We start from the raw sequence: 24,881 nt of genomic DNA on the forward strand, positions 1-24,881 counted from the left end.
GGTTCATGAAATGTGCCACGGTTCAAGGTGGTACTAGCGCCAGCGGAGTCAGCTCGAGCAGCAGGGTCTGAGGTTCATGAAATGTGCTAAGGTTCAAGGTGGTACTAGCGCCGGCGGAGTCAGCTCGAGCAGCAGGGTCTGAGGTTCATGAAATGTGCCACGGTTCAAGGTGGTACTAGCGCCGGCGGAGTCAGCTCGAGCAGCAGGGTCTGAGGTTCATGAAATGTGCCACGGTTCAAGGTGGTACTAGCGCCGGCGGAGTCAGCTCGAGCAGCAGGGTCTGAGGTTCATGAAATGTGCTAAGGTTCAAGGTGGTTCTAGCGCCGGCGGAGTCAGCTCTAGCAGTAGGGTCTGAGGTTCATGAAATGTGCCACGGTTCAAGGTGGTACTAGCGCCAGCGGAGTCAGCTCGAGCAGCAGGGTCTGAGGTTCATGAAATGTGCTAAGGTTCAAGGTGGTACTAGCGCCGGCGGAGTCAGCTCGAGCAGCAGGGTCTGAGGTTCATGAAATGTGCCACGGTTCAAGGTGGTACTAGCGCCGGCGGAGTCAGCTCGAGCAGCAGGGTCTGAGGTTCATGAAATGTGCCACGGTTCAAGGTGGTACTAGCGCCAGCGGAGTCAGCTCGAGCAGCAGGGTCTGAGGTTCATGAAATGTGCTAAGGTTTTTATATAAATTCTGGGAACCTCGGTCATTGCTACGTTTTGATTTGGTTTAACAACATTTGTTTTCTCTCTTAACAATGTAGCAATACTTTAAACTAAAGGTCATATAGGATAGTATTAGAAACCACATCTTTCTCTATTTTGCCTATTCCCATCTTTGCTAATAAAGTCTATCCTACCCCCATAAAAGTATACTCCACATTATACAGGTGGCTTATTTTTGAAAACTATATGGTTATCAAACAATATATGTATTGCTTTAAGAAAGTAACCTGTACCCTTGACTTATCAATATTGTGTCTATTATGGAATGCAATTTATGAATTGAAGTTCAAGATTAATATACTCAAATAATGTCTATCATTTTGATGTCAAGTAAAACAATTTTATGACAACCAACAGGTAAAACTTTACCATCTATATGATCTGAAATGTAGAATCAAATAATGTTTATCAATTAATGTCAACTAAAATAGATTTAAGGTAATCAACAGGTAAACGGCTAACTATCAACATGCTCTGAAGTGTATAAACATGTTAATAATGTCATGTATAAAATTTGCCTTGCAACAGGTAAAGCTTAACCATGTATATGATCTGAAATGTATAATCAAATAATGTCTATCGATTAATGTAAAACTAAAAGAGATCTAAGGTAATCAACAGGTAAAGGGCTAACTATTAACATGCTCTAAAGTGTATAAACATGTCAATACTGTAATGTATAAAATTTGCCGTGTATACAAGAAATGTTACATCCTTGTAAAATCACTATACCTTGAAGTAATACAAGTGTAAATGAAAAGAATCTCTACCACTATGATGACACATCTATACTGCCCTCTATGATTTGCTATAACTGTAAATAACATGTATGTCTGTCCTAAGTCCACTGTATATAATAAGGTTGTCGCCATTATAAAACTGTAAGAAATGTAAATAATTTGTATATATGTCTTTTTTTATATATTGTACATAATATGTCTGTGTTTGTAAATTTCATCCATATATCTTTTTATTGCTTATAGAACAATAGACGGTCACCTGAAGAAGGCTCAAGAGCCAAAACGCGCGTAGTGGTGTCTACCGCTTTGCCTTCATCACTGTATATATGTTTCATGTCTATTGATTTTGTATTTTCTCTTTTGTATTTTTTAATTCAAGACTATATAAAATTTAAACACATAATCACTTATAAAAACTATATATATTAAAAAAAACAGTAGAAAACAAAAGAAAAATAGTCAACAACAATAAACAATAAAGCTCTATCAGAAATTATTTTGCTCATTGGTTTCTGTACACAAGTGGACTTAATATACTGTTTCATTCTAGGTTTTTGTTTACAAAAAAACGTAAATTGTATTATCTAATCAATGTCTGTCACTTTGCTATAGACCTTTCCTAACTCAGAGTCAGCTCGAGCAGCAGGGTCTGAGGTTCATGAAATGTGCTAAGGTTCATGGTGGTTCTAGCGCCGGCGGAGTCAGCTCGAGCAGCAGGGTCTGAGGTTCATGAAATGTGCCACGGTTCAAGGTGGTTCTAGCGCCGGCGGAGTCAGCTCGAGCAGTAGGGTCTGAGGTTCATGAAATGTGCTAAGGTTCAAGGTGGTACTAGCGCCGGCGGAGTCAGCTCGAGCAGCAGGGTCTGAGGTTCATGAAATGTGCCACGGTTCAAGGTGGTACTAGCGCCGGCGGAGTCCGCTCGAGCAGCAGGGTCTGAGGTTCATGAAATGTGCCACGGTTCAAGGTGGTTCTAGCGCCGGCGGAGTCAGCTCGAGCAGTAGGGTCTGAGGTTCATGAAATGTGCTACGGTTCAAGGTGGTACTAGCGCCGGCGGAGTCAGCTCGAGCAGCAGGGTCTGAGGTTCATGAAATGTGCCACGGTTCAAGGTGGTACTAGCGCCGGCGGAGTCAGCTCGAGCAGCAGGGTCTGAGGTTCATGAAATGTGCCAGGGTTCAAGGTGGTACTAGCGCCGGCGGAGTCCGCTCGAGCAGCAGGGTCTGAGGTTCATGGAATGTGCTAAGGTTCAAGGTGGTACTAGCACCGGCGGAGTCAGCTCGAGCAGCAGGGTCTGAGGTTCATGAAATGTGCTACGGTTCAAGGTGGTACTAGCACCGGCGGAGTCAGCTCGAGCAGCAGGGTCTGAGGTTCATGAAATGTGCTAAGGTTCATGGTGGTTCTAGCGCCGGCGGAGTCAGCTCGAGCAGCAGGGTCTGAGGTTCATGAAATGTGCCATGGTTCAAGGTGGTTCTAGCGCCGGCGGAGTCCGCTCGAGCAGCAGGGTCTGAGGTTCATGAAATGTGCTAAGGTTCAAGGTGGTACTAGCACCGGCGGAGTCAGCTCGAGCAGCAGGGTCTGAGGTTCATGAAATGTGCTAAGGTTCATGGTGGTTCTAGCGCCGGCGGAGTCAGCTCAAGCAGCAGGGTCTGAGGTTCATGAAATGTGCTAAGGTTCAAGGTGGTACTAGCGCCGGCGGAGTCAGCTCGAGCAGCAGGGTCTGAGGTTCATGAAATGTGCCACGGTTCAAGGTGGTTCTAGCGCCGGCAGAGTCAGCTCGAGCAGTAGGGTCTGAGGTTCATGAAATGTGCTAAGGTTCAAGGTGGTACTAGCGCCGGCGGAGTCAGCTCGAGCAGCAGGGTCTGAGGTTCATGAAATATGCCACGGTTCAAGGTGGTACTAGCGCCGGCGGAGTCAGCTCGAGCAGCAGGGTCTGAGGTTCATGAAATGTGCCAGGGTTCAAGGTGGTACTAGCACCGGCGGAGTCAGCTCGAGCAGCAGGGTCTGAGGTTCATGAAATGTGCTAAGGTTCAAGGTGGTACTAGCACCGGCGGAGTCAGCTCGAGCAGCAGGGTCTGAGGTTCATGAAATGTGCTACGGTTCAAGGTGGTACTAGCACCGGCGGAGTCAGCTCGAGCAGCAGGGTCTGAGGTTCATGAAATGTGCTAAGGTTCATGGTGGTTCTAGCGCCGGCGGAGTCAGCTCGAGCAGCAGGGTCTGAGGTTCATGAAATGTGCCACGGTTCAAGGTGGTTCTGGCGCCGGCGGAGTCAGCTCGAGTAGCAGGGACTGAGGTTCATGAAATGTGCTAAGGTTCAAGGTGGTACTAGCACCGGCGGAGTCAGCTCGAGCAGCAGGGTCTGAGGTTCATGAAATGTGCTAAGGTTCATGGTGGTTCTAGCGCCGGCGGAGTCAGCTCGAGCAGCAGGGTCTGAGGTTCATGAAATGTGCCACGGTTCAAGGTGGTTCTAGCGCCGGCGGAGTCAGCTCGAGCAGTAGGGTCTGAGGTTCATGAAATGTGCTAAGGTTCAAGGTGGTACTAGCGCCGGCGGAGTCAGCTCGAGCAGCAGGGTCTGAGGTTCATGAAATGTGCCACGGTTCAAGGTGGTACTAGCGCCGGCGGAGTCCGCTCGAGCAGCAGGGTCTGAGGTTCATGAAATGTGCCAGGGTTCAAGGTGGTACTAGCGCCGGCGGAGTCCGCTCGAGCAGCAGGGTCTGAGGTTCATGGAATGTGCCACGGTTCAGGGTGGTACTAGCACCGACGGAGTCCGCTCGAGCAGCAGGGTCTGAGGTTCATGAAATGTGCCACGGTTCAAGGTGGTACTAGCGCCGGCGGAGTCCGCTCGAGCAGCAGGGTCTGAGGTTCATGAAATGTGCCACGGTTCAAGGTGGTACTAGCACCGACGGAGTCCGCTCGAGCAGCATGGTCCGAGGTTCATGAAATGTGCCACGGTTCAAGGTGGTACTAGCGCCGGCGGAGTAAGCTCGAGCAGCAGGGTCCGAGGTTCATGAAATGTGCTAAGGTTCAAGGTGGTACTAGCGCCGGCGGAGTCCGCTCGAGCAGCAGGGTCCGAGGTTCATGAAATGTGCTAAGGTTCAAGGTGGTGCTAGCGCCGGCGGAGTCAGCTCGAGCAGCAGGGTCTGAGGAGTGCTAAGGTTCAAGGTGGTACTAGCGCCGGCGGAGTCCGCTCGAGCAGCAGGGTCTGAGGTTCAGGAAATGTGCCAGGGTTCAAGGTGGTACTAGCGCCGGCGGAGTCCGCTCGAGCAGCAGGGTCTGAGGTTCATGGAATGTGCCACGGTTCAGGGTGGTACTAGCACCGACGGAGTCCGCTCGAGCAGCATGGTCCGAGGTTCATGAAATGTGCCACGGTTCAAGGTGGTACTAGCGCCGGCGGAGTAAGCTCGAGCAGCAGGGTCCGAGGTTCATGAAATGTGCTAAGGTTCAAGGTGGTACTAGCGCCGGCGGAGTCCGCTCGAGCAGCAGGGTCCGAGGTTCATGAAATGTGCTAAGGTTCAAGGTGGTGCTAGCGCCGGCGGAGTCAGCTCGAGCAGCAGGGTCTGAGGAGTGCTAAGGTTCAAGGTGGTACTAGCGCCGGCGGAGTCAGCTCGAGCAGCAGGGTCTGAGGTTCATGAAATGTGCCACGGTTCAAGGTGGTTCTAGCGCCGGCGGAGTCCGCTCGAGCAGCAGGGTCTGAGGTTCATGAAATGTGCCAGGGTTCAAGGTGGTACTAGCGCCGGCGGAGTCCGCTCGAGCAGCAGGGTCTGAGGTTCATGAAATGTGCCACAGTTCAGGGTGGTACTAGCACCGACGGAGTCCGCTCGAGCAGCATGGTCCGAGGTTCATGAAATGTGCCACGGTTCAAGGTGGTACTAGCGCCGGCGGAGTCAGCTCGAGCAGCAGGGTCTGAGGTTCATGAAATGTGCCACGGTTCAAGGTGGTTTTAGCGCCGGCGGAGTCCGCTCGAGCAGCAGGGTCTGAGGTTCATGAAATGTGCCAGGGTTCAAGGTGGTACTAGCGCCGGAGTCCGCTCGAGCAGCAGGGTCTGAGGTTCATGGAATGTGCCACGGTTCAGGGTGGTACTAGCACCGACGGAGTCCGCTCGAGCAGCATGGTCCGAGGTTCATGAAATGTGCCACGGTTCAAGGTGGTACTAGCGCCGGCGGAGTAAGCTCGAGCAGCAGGGTCCGAGGTTCATGAAATGTGCCACGGTTCAAGGTGGTACTAGCGCCGGCGGAGTCAGCTCGAGCAGCAGGGTCTGAGGTTCATGAAATGTGCCACGGTTCAAGGTGGTTTTAGCGCCGGCGGAGTCAGCTCGAGCAGCAGGGTCTGAGGTTCATGAAATGTGCCACAGTTCGACGTGGTACTAGCGCCGGCGGAGTCCGCTCGAGCAGCAGGGTCTGAGGTTCATGAAATGTGCCACGGTTCAAGGTGGTACCAGCGCCGGCAGAGTCAGCTCGAGCAGCAGGGTCTGAGGAGTGCTAAGGTTCAAGGTGGTACTAGCGCCGGCGGAGTCAGCTCGAGCAGCAGGGTCTGAGGTTCATGAAATGTGCTAAGGTTCAAGGTGGTACTAGCGCCGGCGTTGTCAGCTCAAGCAGCAGGGTCCGAGGTTCATGAAATGTGCTAAGGTTCAAGGTGGTACTAGCGCCGGCAGAGTCAGCTCGAGCAGCAGGGTCTGAGGTTCATGAAATGTGCCACTGTTCAAGGTGGTACCAGCGCCGGCGGAGTCAGCTCGAGCAGCAGGGTCCGAGGTTCATGAAATGTGCTAAGGTTCAAGGTGGTACTAGCGCCAGCGGAGTCAGCTCGAGCAGCAGGGTCTGAGGTTCATGAAATATGCTAAGGTTCATGGTGGTTCTAGCGCCGGCGGAGTCAGCTCGAGCAGCAGGGTCTGAGGTTCATGAAATGTGCCACGGTTCAAGGTGGTACTAGCGCCAGCGGAGTCAGCTCGAGCAGCAGGGTCTGAGGTTCATGAAATGTGCTAAGGTTCATGGTGGTTCTAGCGCCGGCGGAGTCAGCTCTAGCAGTAGGGTCTGAGGTTCATGAAATGTGCCACAGTTCAGGGTGGTACTAGCGCCGGCAAAGTCCGCACGAGAAGCAGCGTCTGAGGCTCATGAAATGTGCTAAGGTTCAAGGTGGTACTAGCGCCGGCGGAGTCAGCTCGAGCAGCAGGGTCTGAGGTTCATGAAATGTGCCACGGTTCAAGGTGGTACTAGCACCGACGGAGTCCGCTCGAGCAGCATGGTCCGAGGTTCATGAAATGTGCCACGGTTCAAGGTGGTACTAGCGCCGGCATTGTCAGCTCGAGCAGCAGGGTCCGAGGTTCATGAAATGTGCTAAGGTTCAAGGTGGTACTCGCGCCGGCGGAGTCAGCTCGAGCAGCAGGGTCTGAGGTTCATGAAATGTTCTAAGGTTCAAGGTGGTACTAGCGCCGGCGGATTCAGCTCGAGCAGCAGGGTCTGAGGTTCATGAAATGTGCCACGGTTCAAGGTGGTACTAGCGCCAGCGGAGTCGGCTCGAGCAGCAGGGTCTGAGGTTCATGAAATGTGCTAAGGTTCAAGGTGGTACTAGCACCGGCGGAGTCAGCTCGAGCAGCAGGGCACGAGATTCATGAAATGTGCTAAGGTTCAAGGTGGTACTAGCGCCGGCGGAGTCAGCTCGAGCAGCAGGGTCTGAGGTTCATGAAATGTGCCACGGTTCAGGGTGGTACTAGCGCCGGCGCAGTCCGCTCAAGCAGCAGCATCTGAGACTCATGAAATGTGCTAAGGTTCAAGGTGGTACTAGCGCCGGCGTTGTCAGCTCGAGTAGCATGGTCCGAGGTTCATGAAATGTGCCACGGTTCAAGGTGGTACTAGCGCCGGCGCAGTCCGCTCAAGCAGCAGCATCTGAGACTCATGAAATGTGCTAAGGTTCAAGGTGGTACTAGCGCCGGCGGAGTCAGCTCGAGTAGCATGGTCCGAGGTTCATGAAATGTGCCACGGTTCAAGGTGGTACTAGCGCCGGCGCAGTCCGCTCAAGCAGCAGCATCTGAGACTCATGAAATGTGCTAAGGTTCAAGGTGGTACTAGCGCCGGCGGAGTCAGCTCGAGCAGCAGGGTCTGAGGTTCATGAAATGTGCTAAGGTTCCAGGTGGTACTAGCGCCGGCGTTGTCAGCTCAAGCAGCAGGGTCCGAGGTTCATGAAATGTGCTAAAGTTCAAGGTGGTACTAGCGCCGGCGGAGGCAGCTCGAGCAGCAGGCTCTGAGATGCTCATGAAATGTGCCACGGTTCAAGGTGGTACTAGCGCCGGCGGAGTCAGCTCGAGCGGCAGGGTCTGAGGTTCATGAAATGTGCTACGGTTCAAGGTGGTACTAGCGCCGGCAGAGTCAGCTCGAGCAGCAGGGTCTGAGGTTCATGAAATGTGCCACGGTTCAAGGTGGCACTAGCGCCGGCAGAGTCAGCTCGAGCAGCAGGGTCCGAGGTTCATGAAATGTGCTAAGAGTCAAGGTGGTACCAGCGCCAGCGGAGTCAGCTCGAGCAGCAGGGTCTGAGGTTCATGAAATGTGCTAAGAGTCAAGGTGGTACTATTGCCGGCGGAGTCCGCTCGAGCAGCAGCATCTGAGGTTCATGAAATGTGCCACGGTTCAAGGTGGTACTAGTACCAGCGGAGTCAGCTCGAGCAGCAGGGTCTGAGATTCTCATGAAATGTGCCACGGTTCAAGGTGGTACTAGCACCGGCGGAGTCAGCTCGAGCAGCAGGGTCTGAGATGCTCATGAAATGTTCTAAGGTTCAAGGTGGTACTAGCGCCGGCGGAGTCAGCTCGAGCAGTAGGCTCTGAGATGCTCAGGAAATGTGCCACGGTTCAAGGTGGTACTAGCGCCGGCAGAGTCAGCTCGAGCAGCAGGGTCTGAGGTTCATGAAATGTGCCACGGTTCAAGGTCGTAGTAGCGCCGGCGGAGTCAGCTCGAGCAGCAGGGTCAGAGGTTCATGAAATGTGCTAAGGTTCAACGTGGTACGAGCGCCAGCGGAGTCAGCTCGAGCAGCAGGGTCTGAGATGCTCATGAAATGTGCCACGGTTCAAGGTGGTACTAGCGCCAGCGGAGTCAGCTCGAGCAGCAGGGTCTGAGGTTCATGAAATGTGCCATGGTTCAAGGTGGTACTAGTGCCGGCGGAGTCTGCTCGAGCAGCAGCGTCTGAGGTTCATGAAATGTGCCACAGTTCAAGGTGGTACTAGCGCCGGCAGAGTCAGCTCGAGCAGCAGGGTCCGAGGTTCATGAAATGTGCTAAGGGTCAAGGTGGTACTAGCGCCGGCGTTGTCAGCTCGAGCAGCAGGGTCTGAGATGCTCATGAAATGTGCCATGGTTCAAGGTGGTACTAGTGCCGGCGGAGTCTGCTCGAGCAGCAGCGTCTGAGGTTCATGAAATGTGCCACGGTTCAAGGTGGTACTAGCGCCGGCAGAGTCAGCTCGAGCAGCAGGGTCCGAGGTTCATGAAATGTGCTAAGGGTCAAGGTGGTACTAGCGCCGGCGGGGTCAGCTCGAGCAGCAGGGTCCGAGGTTCATGAAATGTGCTACGGTTCAAGGTGGTACTAGCGCCGGCGGAGTCAGCTCGAGCAGCAGGGTCTGAGGTTCATGAAATGTGCCACGGTTGAAGGTGGTACTAGCGCCGGCGGAGTCTGCTCGAGCAGCAGCGTCTGAGGTTCATGAAATGTGCCACGGTTAAAAGGTGGTACTAGCGCCGGCAGTCAGCTCGAGCAGCAGGTTCTGCGGTTCATGAAATGTGCCACGGTTCAAGGTGATACTAGCGCCGGCGGAGTCTGCTCGAGCAGCAGGGTCCGAGGTTCATGAAATGTGCTAAGGGTCAAGGTGGTACTAGCGCCGGCGGAGTCAGCTCGAGGTCCATCTAGGACGGAGGATGTTAGCCAGGAAACCGCAGGAGATGCTGATGGCCTGAGGTCCATCTAGAACAGCGGATGCTCGCAAGGAAACCCCAGGGTTTGAACGGTGAAAGGAGGTCTACCCAGGAGATGCGGACGGCCCGAGGTCCATCTAGGACGGAGGATGCTAGCCAGGAGACCGCAGGAGATGCGGACGGCCCGAGGTCCATCTAGGACAAAGGATGCTAGCCAGGAGACCGCAGGGTTTGAACGCTAAGAGGTCTACCCAAGAGATGCGGACGGCCTGAGGTCCATCTAGGACGGAGGATGCTAGCCAGGAGACCGCAGGAGATGCGGATGGCCCGAGGTCCATCTAGGACAAAGGATGCTAGCCAGGAGACCGCAGGGTTTGAACGCTAAGAGGTCTACCCAAGAGATGCGGACGGCCTGAGGTCCATCTAGGACGGAGGATGCTAGCCAGGAAATCGCTGTTTGAACGCTAAGAGGTCTATCCAGGAGATGCTGACGGCCTGAGGTCCACCTAGGACGGAGGATGCTAGCCAGGAGACCGCAGGAGATGCGGACGGCCCGAGGTCCATCTAGGACGGAGGATGCTAGCCAGGAGACCGCAGGAGAGGCGGACGGCCCGAGGTCCATCTAGGACTGAGGATGCTAGCCAGGAGACCGCAGGAGATGCGGATGGCCCGAGGTCCATCTAGGACAAAGGATGCTAGCCAGGAGACCGCAGGGTTTGAACGCTAAGAGGTCTACCCAAGAGATGCGGACGGCCTGAGGTCCATCTAGGACGGAGGATGCTAGCCAGGACACCGCAAGGTTTGAACTCTAAAAGAGGTGGGAAGTTTACAGTGGTGCCCAGAAACTGTGAAAGCAGCTGGGTCACAAGAACTTCAGTAACTTTTGCACAGAATGGAAGCGAGGAGACAGGGCGGTAACTCGAGTGGACAGTCCATTGTGTTTTTGGTTTTATAAAAGATAGCAAAGATTTGTGTTTTCCTTGCATCGCGAGGGGCAGCGTTGCAACCGATAGAAGAATTATAAATACTTGTGAGAGCAGGCGCTATAAAAGGCACACAACAGAGTGCAAGAGGAGGCAATGGGATTTTACTGATGGGTGAAAGTATCCGAGGTATGGGGGCGAACTGGGGAAGGGGGGGGGGGGGGAGACTCAAGGCGCTAAAGTTGTTGCTAGAAGGAAAAGTGGAATAAAGCGAGCTGGAGAATCTCGGTCCGTGTAAGGGTGACACCTGTAACTTATTCGTATAGGAAATCAATCGGACAAATCCTCGCAATGGTTTTGCCCCGTCGAAACCCTGGACATGGTTAACCACGAGATCAATGTAAAAGATTTATTTTGGGACTGGAGGAGCTGGAATACACTTCCGGCCGCGGGGGCAGGTTCTAGCCTAGTGATGGTTACAGAGAGACCGGTGTCCTGAGTAAACATGTTTTTCCTCTTTAGACTTCCGTTGTTAATTCCAGGATAAACCTACATTTTTTCAAAAGAGTTCTCATGGCTCCAAACGAAGGGGCGTGGCTCGGCAACGAGGGCGGAAGTTGCCCCAGCTTCCTGGACCCGGTGTCCCGCACTTCCCAGGACGGTGCATTGTTGGGGTCAAGTTGTGGACGGTCATACTTGGGGCGTGGATTTTACACCTCCATTCCCACCTGAGCTCGCTGTCAATTTAGTTCGTCTCAGTGTTGTAAATTCCCGTATGCGCTAGAAATGAGGAGCGCCTGGACACAATGTCAGTAGCAGAAAGCACTACATGAGAATGCACGCACTGTCATCCAAGCCTCTGGCTCCCGTGCGAGCCGAGAGTGGAGCTTCCTTGTCAGGGGGGGCGGAGTGCCTGTGAAACCCCATGACTCGCAACAATGAGACGACACGTGCATCCTTCATGTGTTACACACGTGTACAATGAGCAGAGGGGACAGCCCTCCACCCGGAGCGCGGGGTACACATACGATGCATCACTTGACTAAAGGCGCAGCTGGTGTCAACAACCCCACCGAGGGAGGGGCTTGGTGCGCCTCTGCTTCCTGGAAGCACCTGCAGGTGGACATTGTTAAAGGCCCATGTCAGGGGGGCCGGATGTCTTCTTCCGCGCGCGTGTTCGAGGGCTCATCAAGTGGAAGAAAGGATCGACCGCCAACCTTTCCAAAGTACTAAACGCTGCAAAACGGAGCCGGAGAGCAGAGCCTGGAAGCAGCAGACAGCGAGGGGGTCGGGACCCTTTCACTGCCGTTGGCGTAGTACACACTGCGTCCTCAGGGTTCAAAGGTCCTCTCGGAGCTCTGCGCCTCTGAATGACGGGGCTGACACAGCCAGAGGGGGGGGGGGGGGGGGGGGGGGGTAGGGTGACCAACCGTCCGTAAATTTCACGGACAGTCCGTAATTTTGGCTGTCTGTCCGTTGTCCGTGAAGGATTCTCTAACTGACGCCATTTGTCCGTAATTTTAACCGGGCACAGCTTTCCCCCACCTCCCTTCTTGACTCCGATGCTGTATGTAAGCTCAGACCCCCAGCAGCACTGTAGAGGCACAGCGGGATGGCAACTTTCACACCTCCAGCCCTTGATGAGCTTTTAAGAGGTGCTTGAAGGTGACAGAGGGAGGGGCTGCAGCTTCAGGAGCAGGGGCATCCATTCACATGCAAACAGCCCTGAATGCGTCTTGTATCTGCTATTTAGAGGGGCCGCCGCCTCACACATTCCATTTCTACCCAGGGCCCCAAACATCCTAGACTCGGCCAGATTACACCCCTGATTACACCGAGGCAGCACCTGCTTCTCTTCACCGAGCTTAATTTCTGTCACTAATTTGTAAGCAAACCTCGGTTCTTCAAACATGCATAATGTAATACAATAAAGAAATGGCACAATCGCACGCACACTGATTAACAAAGTATGGAGGACAATCAGGTCAATCAGTTCTCTTAGAGTATCTCCTGTAAGTACTGTATATCACAGTCGGGGATGGCATTTTGGTCAGAGAGCCTTTCTTCTCGTTGTCTTGTGCAGGAGGGGGCGAGAAGCCCAAGATGATACTAGAATACTGCATGCCCACCCCTGTGCCCACCCTGGTGGATCACGTTCCCTCTCCTGTGATGACTCCTGCTCCTGTCCCCCCATGTTGTGGCTCCAGTCCACCCCCCCCCCCGCCTGTGATGGCTCCTGTCCCCCATGTTGTGGCTCCAGTCCACCCCCGCCTGTGATGGCTCTTGTCCCCCCCTGTGGTGGATCCTGTCTCCGCCCTGGGTGGCTTCTGTCCCAGTCCTGGAACGGCCCCTGCAGCGAGGGTGAAGTTCTTGATGGGCCTCTTCTCAAAAGGGCTCAGCTCAAAATTAATATGGAAAGGTGGGCGAGTAAGTAAGTAAAGGGATGTGTGAATGGCTGGATTAATTAGTGAAAGAGTGAATGGATGAATGAAAGATTGAATAAATGGATAATGAGAGAGGATAGATGGATTGATGCGTGAGGGGGAAGGATGGAGAGAAAATGTAAATAGATGGATGTATGGGTGGAAGGGTAGCTGAATGATTGATGAGGGGAAGATGGATGAGGGGAAGGATGGATGGATGAGGGGAAGGATGGATGGATGAGGGGAAGGATGGATGGATGAGGGGAAGAATGGATGGATGAGGGGAAGAATGGATGGATGAGGGGAAGAATGGATGGATGAGGGGAAGAATGGATGGATGAGGGGAAGGATGGATGGATGGAGGGGAAGGATGGATGGATGAGGGGCAGGATAAATGGATGGGATGGATGGATGGGTGAGGGGAAGGATGGATGAAAGGAAGGATGGATGAGGGGAAGGATGGATGGATGAGGGGCAGGATAGATGGATGGGATGGATGGATGGGTGAGGGGAAGGATGATGGATGAGGAGAAGGATGGATGGAGGGGAAGGATGGATGGATGAGGGGCAGGATAAATGGATGGGATGGATGGATGGGTGAGGGGAAGGATGGATGAGGGGAAGGATGGATGAAAGGAAGGATGGATGAGGGGAAGGATGGATGGATGACGGGAAAGGATGGATGATGAGGGGGAAGGATGGATGGATGATGAGGGGAAGGATGGATGGATGGATGATGAGGGGGGGGTGGGTGAAAGGATGGATGATGAGGGGAAGGGTGGATGGATGGATGATGAGGGGGTGGGTGAAAGGATGGATGGATGATGAGGGAATGGATGGATGATGAGGGGGTGGGTGAAAGGATGGATGGATGATGAGGGGAAGGATGGATGGATGATGAGGGGATGGATGGATGATGAGAGAAAAGGATGGATGGATGATGAGGGGAAGGATGGATGATGAGGGAAAATGATGGATGGATGATGAGGGAAAATGATGGATGGATGATGAGGGGAAGGATGGATGGATGATGAGGGGATGGATGGATGGATGATGAGGGGAAGGACAGATGGATGGGTGGGTGAAAGGATGGAAGGATGGATGGAGAGTGGGTGAAAGGATGGATGGATGGATAAGTGGGTGGGTGAAAGGATGGATGATGGGTGGGTGGGTGAAAGGATGGATGGATGGATGATGAGTGGGTGGGTGAAAGGATGGATGGATGAGTGGGTGGGTGGATGGTGGGTGAAAGGATGGATCAGTGGATTGGATGGTGGGTGGGTGAAAGGATGGATGAGTGGGTGGGTGGATGGTGGGTGGGTGGATGATGGGGGTAGGTGGGTGAGTGAAATGATGGATGGATTGATAAGTGCAAGGGTGAATGAATAGACATATGAGTGAAAGGGTGGGTGTAAGGATGGATGAGTGAGTGAAAGGGAGGGTAAATGGACAAAAGGATGAATAGATGTGTGAAGGAGTGAAATGATAGATAGATGGATGAGTGATAGGGGCAATGGATGGATTCATGAGTGGATGAGTAGATGGATGGATGGTTGGGTGGATGGATGGATGGAAGGAAAGCTAAGTGAAAGGGTCGATGGAGAGGGAAAGGGAGGATGGATGGATGACTAAAAGAGTAGATGGGTGGAAGGATTAGTAAATGAAAGGATGGCTGGATTGGTGAAAGGGTAAATGGCTGAATGGATGAGTGAATGGATGGATGGGATGAAGAGTGGATGGATGTGTGCAGATGGATAGGGTGAAAGGGTGGATGGATGGATAATGGAGGATGAGTGAAAGGAAGGATGAGGGAATGGATGAAGGGATGGATGAGTGAAATGATAGATGGAAGGATACATGATGGATAGGTTTGCAAATGGTTGAATATGTTTGGAAATGGCTGGGCTTACTTATATACTATTGCGCGACCTCTGATGTGTCTGTAAAACGTACCTATTGTCCTGAAGTTTTGTCCTGAATTTTGACCTCCTGTCCTGAATTTGTGTCCTGAATTTTGACCCTTTGTCCTGAATTTTTACACTCACCGTCCTGAATTTGCACCAATGCCAGTTGGTCACCCTAGGGGGGGGGGGAGGCTCGGTACACACACCAGATTAGGAAGCACACCTGAGACAGGAAAAGCTCCTTGAAGCACAAGGTAGAGCTGTCTGGGAGCACTGGCACCCCCAGAGGAAGGAAGCTCAGGGGGCATTAAGGCAACAACCGCAGGCACGTGGGCCAAGAACGAGCATATGGGTACTGCAAACCTTTGCCCAGGGTCACAAAGTACGGCCTGGGGTGTGACCGAGGGCCGCACTGATGCCCGCAGGGTGGCAGGATGGGGTTCGGGCGGGTCAGGGATTGTGTAAGGTGGTCGTAGGGGCAGCGAAGCATGTAATCTAGTCGCTGAATTGCGCAATGTGAAAACCAGAAAACCTCGGATTAACCCGGCTTTCCTCTTGACCAAACTGTGTGATCCTGGGCAATTTTTTCCACTTTGTTTCCTTTTTATTTTTACAGATAAATACAGACAGAAAACGATGTATTTTCTGTCTGCATTTATCTTTAAAAGTGGATAAATACAGAAAATGGTGCTTCTTTTAAGTTACTCTCCGTGCTTTCTTTCATGAATTATAGGCCAGCAGCTGCGCAGATGGACAGAGTGGGAAATTAAAAAACAGGATGAAATGTCTTTAAATAACGAAATAGGTTAACATATATTTATGGTATAGTGCTAATATCTACCAGTGTAAGTATTGTGTAATATTTGGCAGCTTAAATAGCTAAAACATGACAGACATCAAAGTAGGAGTGCGCGTCTGTCAGTTAAATAGATATGGAAATGTACAGTTTTACAACTTCAATTATACACAAACACAAAATAAATATGGATAAATACAGATAAAATGGACAAAAAATATATACCATAAAACCGGGAGCCCTGATTATAATGTTGTCCACATATATTTGCAACCGAGGCCACCCAGAGGGTGCACATGGCAACTGGCTTTCCTCTTCGTTCTATTGGCATGGTTGTCGGGGTTGGGTGGGAAAGCATGAACATTTCTAAATTCATGTTTGTAAGTGATCACTTAAAAAAAATGCCTACAAATGCAGTGGTATGTTAAACACTTCTGGGTGTTAATGTAATACACTTTTTTAGAATTTTGAAGAGACAATGCTATTTTTCGAAATCTGTTGCAAGATTTGTTTAAAAATAAAGGTGTTACAAAAGTTAAGTGGTGCAGGACAGGCACCTTAGTTAATTCATAACTTCAGTTAACCTGCAAATAAATGATTGTCCGTTTATTAATTTTTTTATGAATCTTAGTACTCTGCAAGTAAACAGCAGCCTGTGCTGCTGTTCACCAGGGGGTAGGGAGAGGGGGAGGGGGTCGCATGCAGCCCCCCGGTCCGGGCTTTGAGTATCACTGCATTAGCACATTCCTGCAGACTGTTGTCAGCTCTGTCAGTGTGTACAGAGCATGGACTGGGGCCGGAGGGAGAACAGAGGGGATCCCCGCAGATCACTGCAGGAAGATCTACTGCTCAGATAACACTACTCACTCGCACACCCACCCCGCTCCCCGCAGGAAGATCTACTGCTCAGATAACACTACTCACTTGCACACCCACCCCGCTCCCTTCAGGAAGATCTACTGCTCAGATAGCACTGCTCACTCACACACCCATCCTGCTCCCTACAGGAAGATCTACTGCTCAGATAGCACTACTCACTCGCACACCCACCCCGCTCCCTTCAGGAAGATCTACTGCTCAGATAGCCTAACTCACTAGCAAACCCACCCCGCTCCCTTCAGGAAGATCTACTGCTTACATAACACTACACACACCCACTTCCACCATGGGGCGGCATCTCTCTAGCTCCACTTGTGCCACAACACACTGAGTGAAAGCACAACAGGCCGGGTAAAAATATTTTACACAAAGAGAACACCAGGGCACCACTGAAGCTGAATACGGGTCCCATGAACAAGCACGACTGGTCTAAACATAGCTGACTTTGTACAACCAGCCTCTCATGAGCTGCAACAGTGCGTTCTGGCCCCAGCTCAGCTTTGTAAACAGTATTACAGAACATGCAAAGCGTTCCAATACCTACGGGTCTAGCTAGCGCTATATGAAACTCCAAATAATAACTATGCAGCTGGGTTCACAAACACACATATATTTAAAAGAGGAATGGTAACAACCTAGCCTGACAAAATATACTAAAAGATATTTTAAACATACATTCTACCAGAATCTTGAACATACATACATTTCACCCCCCACCAAAATCCGGACCTTCAAGCTGGGCCACTGCAATTATTCTGCAGGGGAGGGTAAAATTATGTGTCAGGATTGAGTAAATGAGGCAATAAAACGTAAATTATGCGGCATGACGCAGTACATTTTTAAATAGCATTACTTCATTATTTCGTACTTTTTTCACTTGTTACCACTGTCTGGGCATTGGGTGCACCTTATTACTACCAGTTTAATACCCAATATAGCCATAAGCGACCAAAAGGTGAATAGTCAACCTTTGCAAAGGGTTTTACGCTGCACTGCAACATGTGCCACTGTGTTTTTAGTAACTTTTAAACTATTTGAGCTGGAAACTAAATGTTTGCGCTTAAAATCTGCAGATTATGCATCAGATTATGTGGTAAATGCAGCAAATCTATAATTATGCAAAAAAAATCGCACGGACACACAATCGCATAATTCAAGTGGCCCTGCCAATCAGGGTCGAACTGGCTATTTGTGCCATCTGGCATTTCTCTGACGGCTGGACCTTCAGAGGTCAGTTTTTGAAGGACAGTGGGCGCTGCTGGTGCCTCTGTCAGTTTCTGCAGCTTCCAGACTTTAACTGAATTGGGCTTATAGGGTGCTGAGAGAGAAGACAGAAGGACAGACAGTGAATGGAAAGAAAGAAGGAGCGAGGTGAGGAATGAGGAAGGGCGGCTTGAACTTTTTCACGAGGACCGATTTTAGTCCCAGTCTGGAACTGAGGCGGAGCAGTAGTCCAAACCTGCCCCGAAAACGCACAGACTGGAGTAAGACTAGCCCCTAACAAGGGTATGAAAGGAGTTACGCTGGACTGAGAAATGTATAACTGGCTGAATTGTTTGTAGACAATGTGGACCACAATTTGATAGCCTAGATGCTTGAGTACATCATTTTACGGCATATGTTTTTTTTCAGCAGACTGCAGAAGAGGCTAACAGAACAATGGGAGTACAAAAGGGACTGACAAGACGTTCATGAGACAAAGCAGAGGAGGGCATCAGAAGACGAGAGGGTTACAAGAGCAGTGCACAGCAATATACTCAAAGAAGCGAACCAATAGCCGCTGGCCGACCATGTTAAGAAGCAGAGAGGACTTGATGGCGCCCGGGTCTGAGGCAGCTCTGCCCTCGAAACAAAGCGGGTTAGCCCTTTCTACCCTGCCAGCAACAGCAATATTTTTGAGTTCATTCAACCACAAACTGCACATGGTCACACATATGCACTTGTAGGGGAATTATCTGCCCTACAGCACTGCCAATGCCTGGCGGTGGCAAGAACCAAGACTCTCCAGTGCCAGCACAATGCCCCTAACAAGCAGTTCAGGAGAACAAACGAATCGGAATTCAGAACATTTTGAATAATACTCTTGCAGATTGATTGCTACAACCAAAATGGAGGATTAAAAGTGAAAATAAAGTCAGACCTTGAGAAATCTACTTGCCCTCTTGCTATGGCCTGTCAGATTTGATCAGGGACAGCTATATTTAGGGCCTACTCACCCGTTCTGGCAAGCGTACAAACAGGTTTTCTGTTCACTCACAAAGTGAATGAGCTTTAACCCGTTCCGTGCTAGTGACGGAACCACTCCCTCACGAGCGCGCTGTGCTCATGACGGAGTGGTTCCGTCACGCCGCAGCCGCCCTGCCTACGCGGCATCAATTTCGCGCCTGCGCGGGTGAATGGATGAGCGGGCGGGGTTGTGACAGAACCACTCCGTCATGAGCACAGCGCGCCCGTGGCGGAGTCGTTCCGTCACAAGCATGGCAGCGCCGCGCGACCCCCTCTCCCCCCAGCGCCGCTGCGGAATTACCGCCGAGGCCAAGGGGTTAAAGATGGATTTAAATCTTGTTTTTGTCTGGTCACATTTACTCTGTGTTCAGAGATAGAGGTCGTTACTTTTCTTTCTCAGACTGCAGAGTTTGAGTCTTTTGTAAAGTGAACTGTCTGACGTGCTGTACAGAGTGTGACATGAAAGGCTTTAGTGTCAGGTTTTTTTCTAACACATTAAAATAGCTAAGTGAACTGTACAAACAATTCAAAATATATTTCAGTAGTTATGAAAGCCCTTTTTTGTGATTCTGCGAGATGAAGATATTTTATTAGGATAAAACCAAATTTGAACACTTTACTTGGTGTTGTACAATTGATACGCATGTTTGCTGAAACCCAATTTTCACTGAGTATTGCTAAAACACTACATCGTTCTAGGAGTAAAACTGCATGTTAGTGGGAAATATTTTTGCCATTTCAACAAGAAATGTACTTTCTGTAAATGACAGTGCGCTGCCACGTTATGCTCTAGTAATCTAAGCCGTGTGTACAAAACCTTTTTTTGAGGCTGCAAACAGCCTTAATTGCAGAACGGGGTTGTTTACGACCCCAAAAAGCTTTATAAAATGCACAAAAGAAAAATTGCAATTCAGTAACCAGTAAACAAATCGAAATTTGGGTGTTCAAATTAGTATTTAAAACGTGGCATGTTTAAGGCGTCCCTTCCGAATACCGATTCACAGCAGTATATATGAATGTTTTGCGACCAGATTAGATGCAAAACATAAATTTTTTTACCTACACTTCCAGGGTGTTGGTACCCAGTCACAAGTAGGAATGGGTCCCCATCGGAACCCTTCCCCTTTGTAAATGTTGATTCAAAAATGTTTTCAAGAGAAGGCAGTGGTCTCACAAACCACTGCCTAATCTTAAGTGAAACAAATGTTACATTTTTTTCTATTTCAACACATCCTGTTTTTCTCTATGGGAAACAGGCAGCTTTTCTTTTTAAAAAAAAGAAAAAAATAGCTTATTAAAAAGCAATCGGACATGGTGGTCTGCCGAGTCCAGCCGGCCCCAATCACTGTGATGGCTGCAATTCCTAATGGGCGCCAACTGCAATCTACCATAGGAATATTCATGAGGTAGGTCTATTGCGACCCTATTAGGAATTGTCATTTCCAAATTCTAGGCTTTTGTACATCAGAAATTGCAATGTACTAATTGTGATTCACAAAGAATCGCGATTTAGTAATCGCAATCCCGAAATTCTCTACAGATGGCCCCATATTTATTCAAAGTGAGTTTTTAAAACATGAAATGAGAAACACTCCTGCCCCGATGGCAATGCGATTAGTGAACTAAGAGGCAAGTCATGGCACTAATGTGTGGGCTAGATTCTCATAGTACACAGAGCAAACGTTTAGTCTATTTAATGAAAACATGAGTGTTTTTTGTACAGCAGAAGTGCTGAACTCACATTTGAAGGTGCTCTCAAATGTGATAAAGAAGAAAAAGGCAGATCAATAAAATTAAATATTTGCAGAGGATCACTCAATTAGAGACCGGATTACACGTTAAGTACGTTACAGTTAGGTCAAATGGATTTTCAAAGTTACCAGGCCTGCAGGTCTAGTAAGGTTTTTATGATTTTTGAACCATGGTTGATCAAAAGGCACAGACAAGAAAGCAATTATGCGCAAGAAGCTTTATCCACACTCACCAGTCTTGGCTGTTGATGGCATCTCCATAACCTGGAGTGTCGACCACAGTCAGCCGCAGCTTCACGCCTCGCTCCTCAATCTCCACCGTAGATGCCTCAATCTGGACCGTTCGCTCAATCTTTTCTGTAAAAGAAAGGCGGACACCGTTGACCCTCTAATTCGTAGGTTGTGGGCAGAGTGAGCATGGCAACAGTAAAGCTGTGTCCCTCCTCCCTCAAACTCATACCACAGAGGTGAGAGGCTGGCAGCATACATTTATTCATTCATATACTTTTGTAGAACTTTCCATGTCACCTTTCTGGGTGGTGTGGTAGATGAAGGAAAATGCAGTGTGAGGCGTGGGACCCACGAGTCTAATCAGAGATGAGAAGCTGCAATCAGATGTTCAACATTCACAACATCAAAAGATAAAGAGGGGAGCTACCCTTTTGACAGGAAACGGATTGGGTCAGCAATCTTATGAAAACAAAAACTCCTTCTCCTGAGTTTGGCAGATGATTAGTGATGCTGGATTCCCCTGGGGGCCGTTTGCATCAGTGAGAGGGATTTAAATATTGTGTAGGTTACCAAATTTACAACTTAATATGTATCAGACCACAAGATAGTATGAAAACATTGCATACACAAAAATTAAAAGTTTCATTCATTTATTCAAATAATTTAAAAAGAGTAACACATTATTTCATAAAAACAATCTTGTGCACATTCACAACATACATCTCCTTCGTATTCAAGATTGAACAGTTTCAGATGTAAGATTGTCCTTTTGGTCAGCAAAGCTCCTTTGCATCGGTCTCCTACAAACTCAATCACAGGAAGACTGGGAGAGGGGCAGACTGTACATGCAAGCTGCAACTACAAGACAGCGCCTCACTCTACCCTCAGCTTAGAAACAATGACACAGAGAACCTGTGCTCCGATTGTACACGTAGACAACCATTACAAGACCCTGCCTCACTCTACCCTCAACTCAAAACAAGGACACAGGCCGTTTGCCCAGATTGTACATATGGACAACAACTACAAGACCTCACTACACTCTACCCTCAACTCAAAACAAGGACATATGGGAAGTGTGCCCAGATTGTACACGTAGACAACTACAAAATTGCGCCTCACTCTAACCTATGCTCGAAACAAGGACAAAGAGGATCTGTGCTCAGATTGTACATATAGACACCACCATAAGACCCAACCTCACTCTACTCTAAGCCCGAAAAAAAGAGACAGAGGAAGTGTGCCCAGACTGTACATGGTGACAACAACTACAAGACTTCGCTTCATTCTGCTCAACTCATCCGAAGCAAAAGGCTGGCTGTGGGCATACTCAAATCAGGTGTCTCCAACCAATCATTTGCGAGTTATAAGTAGCTTGCAGAAGCCTTCAGAGTATATCCCAGCCTTGAGTTAATTTTTAACTAAGAAGTGCAATAAATATATGTTTTGTTTTCCTTTTAAAATTAAGAAAAGGCTATGTTTATTTTACATTATCAGGCAGCAGATAGCAGTGCCTGATAAAGAGCAGGGCTCCACTCAGATTTATGACACATGTGGGTCACAGAGGTTCAGAACTGAAGCACTGACATATTTAACTCAAATAAAAAGCGTTCTCAACTCAATATGGGCATGAGAACAAACATATATTTCTAAATGCTTTTAAATTACAAAATCAGAATGAAGAGTTAACTTAATGATTAAGTTAACTTCATTTTAATTTTCCCCCTTTTCAAAGTGTCACATTTAGAAACAGTAGGCATCTTGCTCGCCGTGGCTGTTAGACACAGTGGTAGATTTATAACTGAAAATTACAGTCACTTTCCTTTAAATGGGAGAAATTTAAAGTGAAGAAAAATGTTTCTATAAAACAGTATCTTGATGCTTTTCTCCATTTTAAATTAAGCCAATGAAGTTCTAATGTTTTATGAAGCACGTTTCTTCGCTTTAAACTGGTCACATTTGAACAAATGACTATTTTCTTGTTAGAAATATGGCCCATGTCGATAGGCCACTGGGAGTGATATGCCCGCTGTTTGTAAAGACACATTTACATGGGAGAAAATTAAAATGATGAGTTTTATGTAATGCATTAAAACCTAAAGTTAACTCTTTAGTTGAATTTTCTCCTCCCATTTCAAAGTGTCGCATCTACACACAGCAGGCATCTTGCTCCCAGTGACTGGCCTGGTAGACGCACTGCCTGCCATATTTATAACTGAAAAATACAGTCTGTTTTTTTTTAATGGGAGAAATTCAACATGCACAAAAATATACCATCAAGTGGAGAAAATATTTCCTTATTACGAGCAGTTTTGCATAATATTTTACAAACTTTACATTTCCCCCATTTTAAAAACAAGGTTTGTGTTGTATATCTAACTGTGCCACAAGTACATATGACACAGGCTCTCAGTCACCCCTTCATTAACACACATGTTTACATCCCCACAGACCATGCACTCACCAACGCACATGGCAGCCCAATCCTAGTACCCCGAGTCACAGTATACTGTTCAAACCATAGCTTCTGGCTCTATGGACATTGGGCTTAAAGTCAATGAAGCTGGGCGATGGGGTGTCTGGTAACAATGCGGCTTCAGTAGCTCACAATGATTTTCACTGTTCAGAAGTAGCTCTCACTACAGAAAAGGTTGGAGACCCCTGCTCGACATGTAGACAGCAAGTACAGGATCATAATCAATTTGTTCTAACTACGAAAGGGGGGTGGGGGGTGATTGGTGGGGGAGTGGTTTGTGCGCAGACTGTGCATCTACACAGCCTCAACAAGGCCCTATCGCCTCCTCCCAAGCTCAGACTCTCCATCACTTTCTAGAGAAGCTGGTGGTGCAGGTTCTGAGAGGCGACCTCAGCTCTGCTGCGCTCACTACAGTGAAGGGCAAAACACAAGCCTGACCGCGGAAGCATAATCTCAAACAAACAGCTGTGATCAGAAGGATTTAAGGCCCAACTCGCATCTTCATATTTAAAAAGACACATACAACACTGTGTAAAATTGTGTTCGGATAACTAAGGTTAATCACAAATATATCAAATCATCCACCTGCCTAGACCTGCTGGGGCACTGGGAATAGAGCTAAAACTACAGCAAGCCCCATACTTTGTGCATCATTATAAAGACAAAGACGTGCCTAGGAATCAGGGTAGCAGAAGAATGTGTACAAGCAGGTCACAGCACATGCTTGGTTTAGAGTCATCTGCCCATCTCAACCATGAATGAAAGTTCCCGCCATGCAAAAGATGGCGCCCTTGGGACAATTCGTAGGGGACAAGAGGTCTACCGCACAAGAAATGCTTGAGGCGGGGAGAGAGGCGTGGGATGGAGATAAACAAATTACACCCAATAGACGTTGTCAAAAATGAACTTCGATGTTCTCCTTATGCATGTTAAATGAAGCGTGCAGACACACATTCACAACCCCACCCCCCATCTGGCTCGTGCTAGCAAACAGCTGTGCAGAGAGGCTGCTATGAAATGGAGATTGGTGGGGAGCGCTGCGTCAGTACTCTGGCCTCCTTATCCATGATTGAAGCAGGTCACCATGATGCCAGCAGGTGCCACTTGTGCTAGGAGCCTGCTGCTATGACAAGGAGACGGGGGGCGATCTCTTTACCTTGGCATGCTCACTCTGGATTAGGTCTGTATCCAGAAGGGTTCTGTGAGAAACAGGCCCGAAAGCACCAGAGCATGGCCTCAGCAGTAAACGGATGCGGATGCTGGGACTGCACTTCCGGTGTAAATGTTGGAAAACAAAATTGAGAAGTTGAAATAAGGTATACCAAACTAAATGACAACAAACTGGGTCAGGGCACAGATAAAGACCTCCAGCCGGTCCCTGGCACTCCATTCCTGCATCATTCCCACATAAAGGAATGTTCCAGGCCAGGGCGTTCCCCACTGCACTCTGGAGTTCACTTTAATCTGGAGCTCTCTAATGCAGCCACATAAATGTAATCAAAACCACCTCTGCCTGCCTGGGAAGAACAAACTCAATTTATAGGAAAAAATGAGGTGGAAATAAAATATGACCTACCTGTAACACGTGGTTTGCAGCTTGCAGTGTTGTAGATCGGGTCTAGAGTTTGGTTTGAATACTGCGCCTTGGGTTTCTTTGCCGTCTTTATTTCGGTTCAAGCGTTCGCAGAAAGAATCAACAAACCAGCACACGAACCCCACAATGCCCTGGACACAGGCCCCACCTTGCCTCTGCCTGTGTGTAATACTGGTGCGTGTAGCACAGCGTAAGCAGGAATTCACCACACTAGTTCCCAGTCAGTGGGGAGACAGACAACGGCACTTCAATGAACACAACGAGATGCAAACCAGTTGTTGCAGGTAAGCAACACACTCCGCTGACAACGAATGTGTTTGTGCACGACATGCTGCGCCACAAAGCATTGCCACG

General features: G+C 49.2%; 1 protein-coding gene across 1 annotated transcript in view; it reads right to left on the reverse strand.

Annotated features, from left to right (window-relative positions):
- Positions 1-24,881, reverse strand: part of LOC147678877 (septin-2) — a 323,184-nt gene that overhangs the window by 238,055 nt on the left and 60,248 nt on the right. Inside the window, exon 5 of the mRNA XM_086942642.1 lies at positions 20,460-20,583. Coding sequence (XP_086798768.1) covers positions 20,460-20,583 — 124 coding nt within the window. The remainder of the gene's footprint in view (positions 1-20,459; positions 20,584-24,881) is intronic.

The sequence above is a fragment of the Lissotriton vulgaris genome, chromosome 11 (genome assembly GCF_964263255.1).
Source record: "Lissotriton vulgaris chromosome 11, aLisVul1.2, whole genome shotgun sequence".
In the NCBI taxonomy this organism is placed as follows: Eukaryota; Metazoa; Chordata; class Amphibia; order Caudata; family Salamandridae; genus Lissotriton; species Lissotriton vulgaris.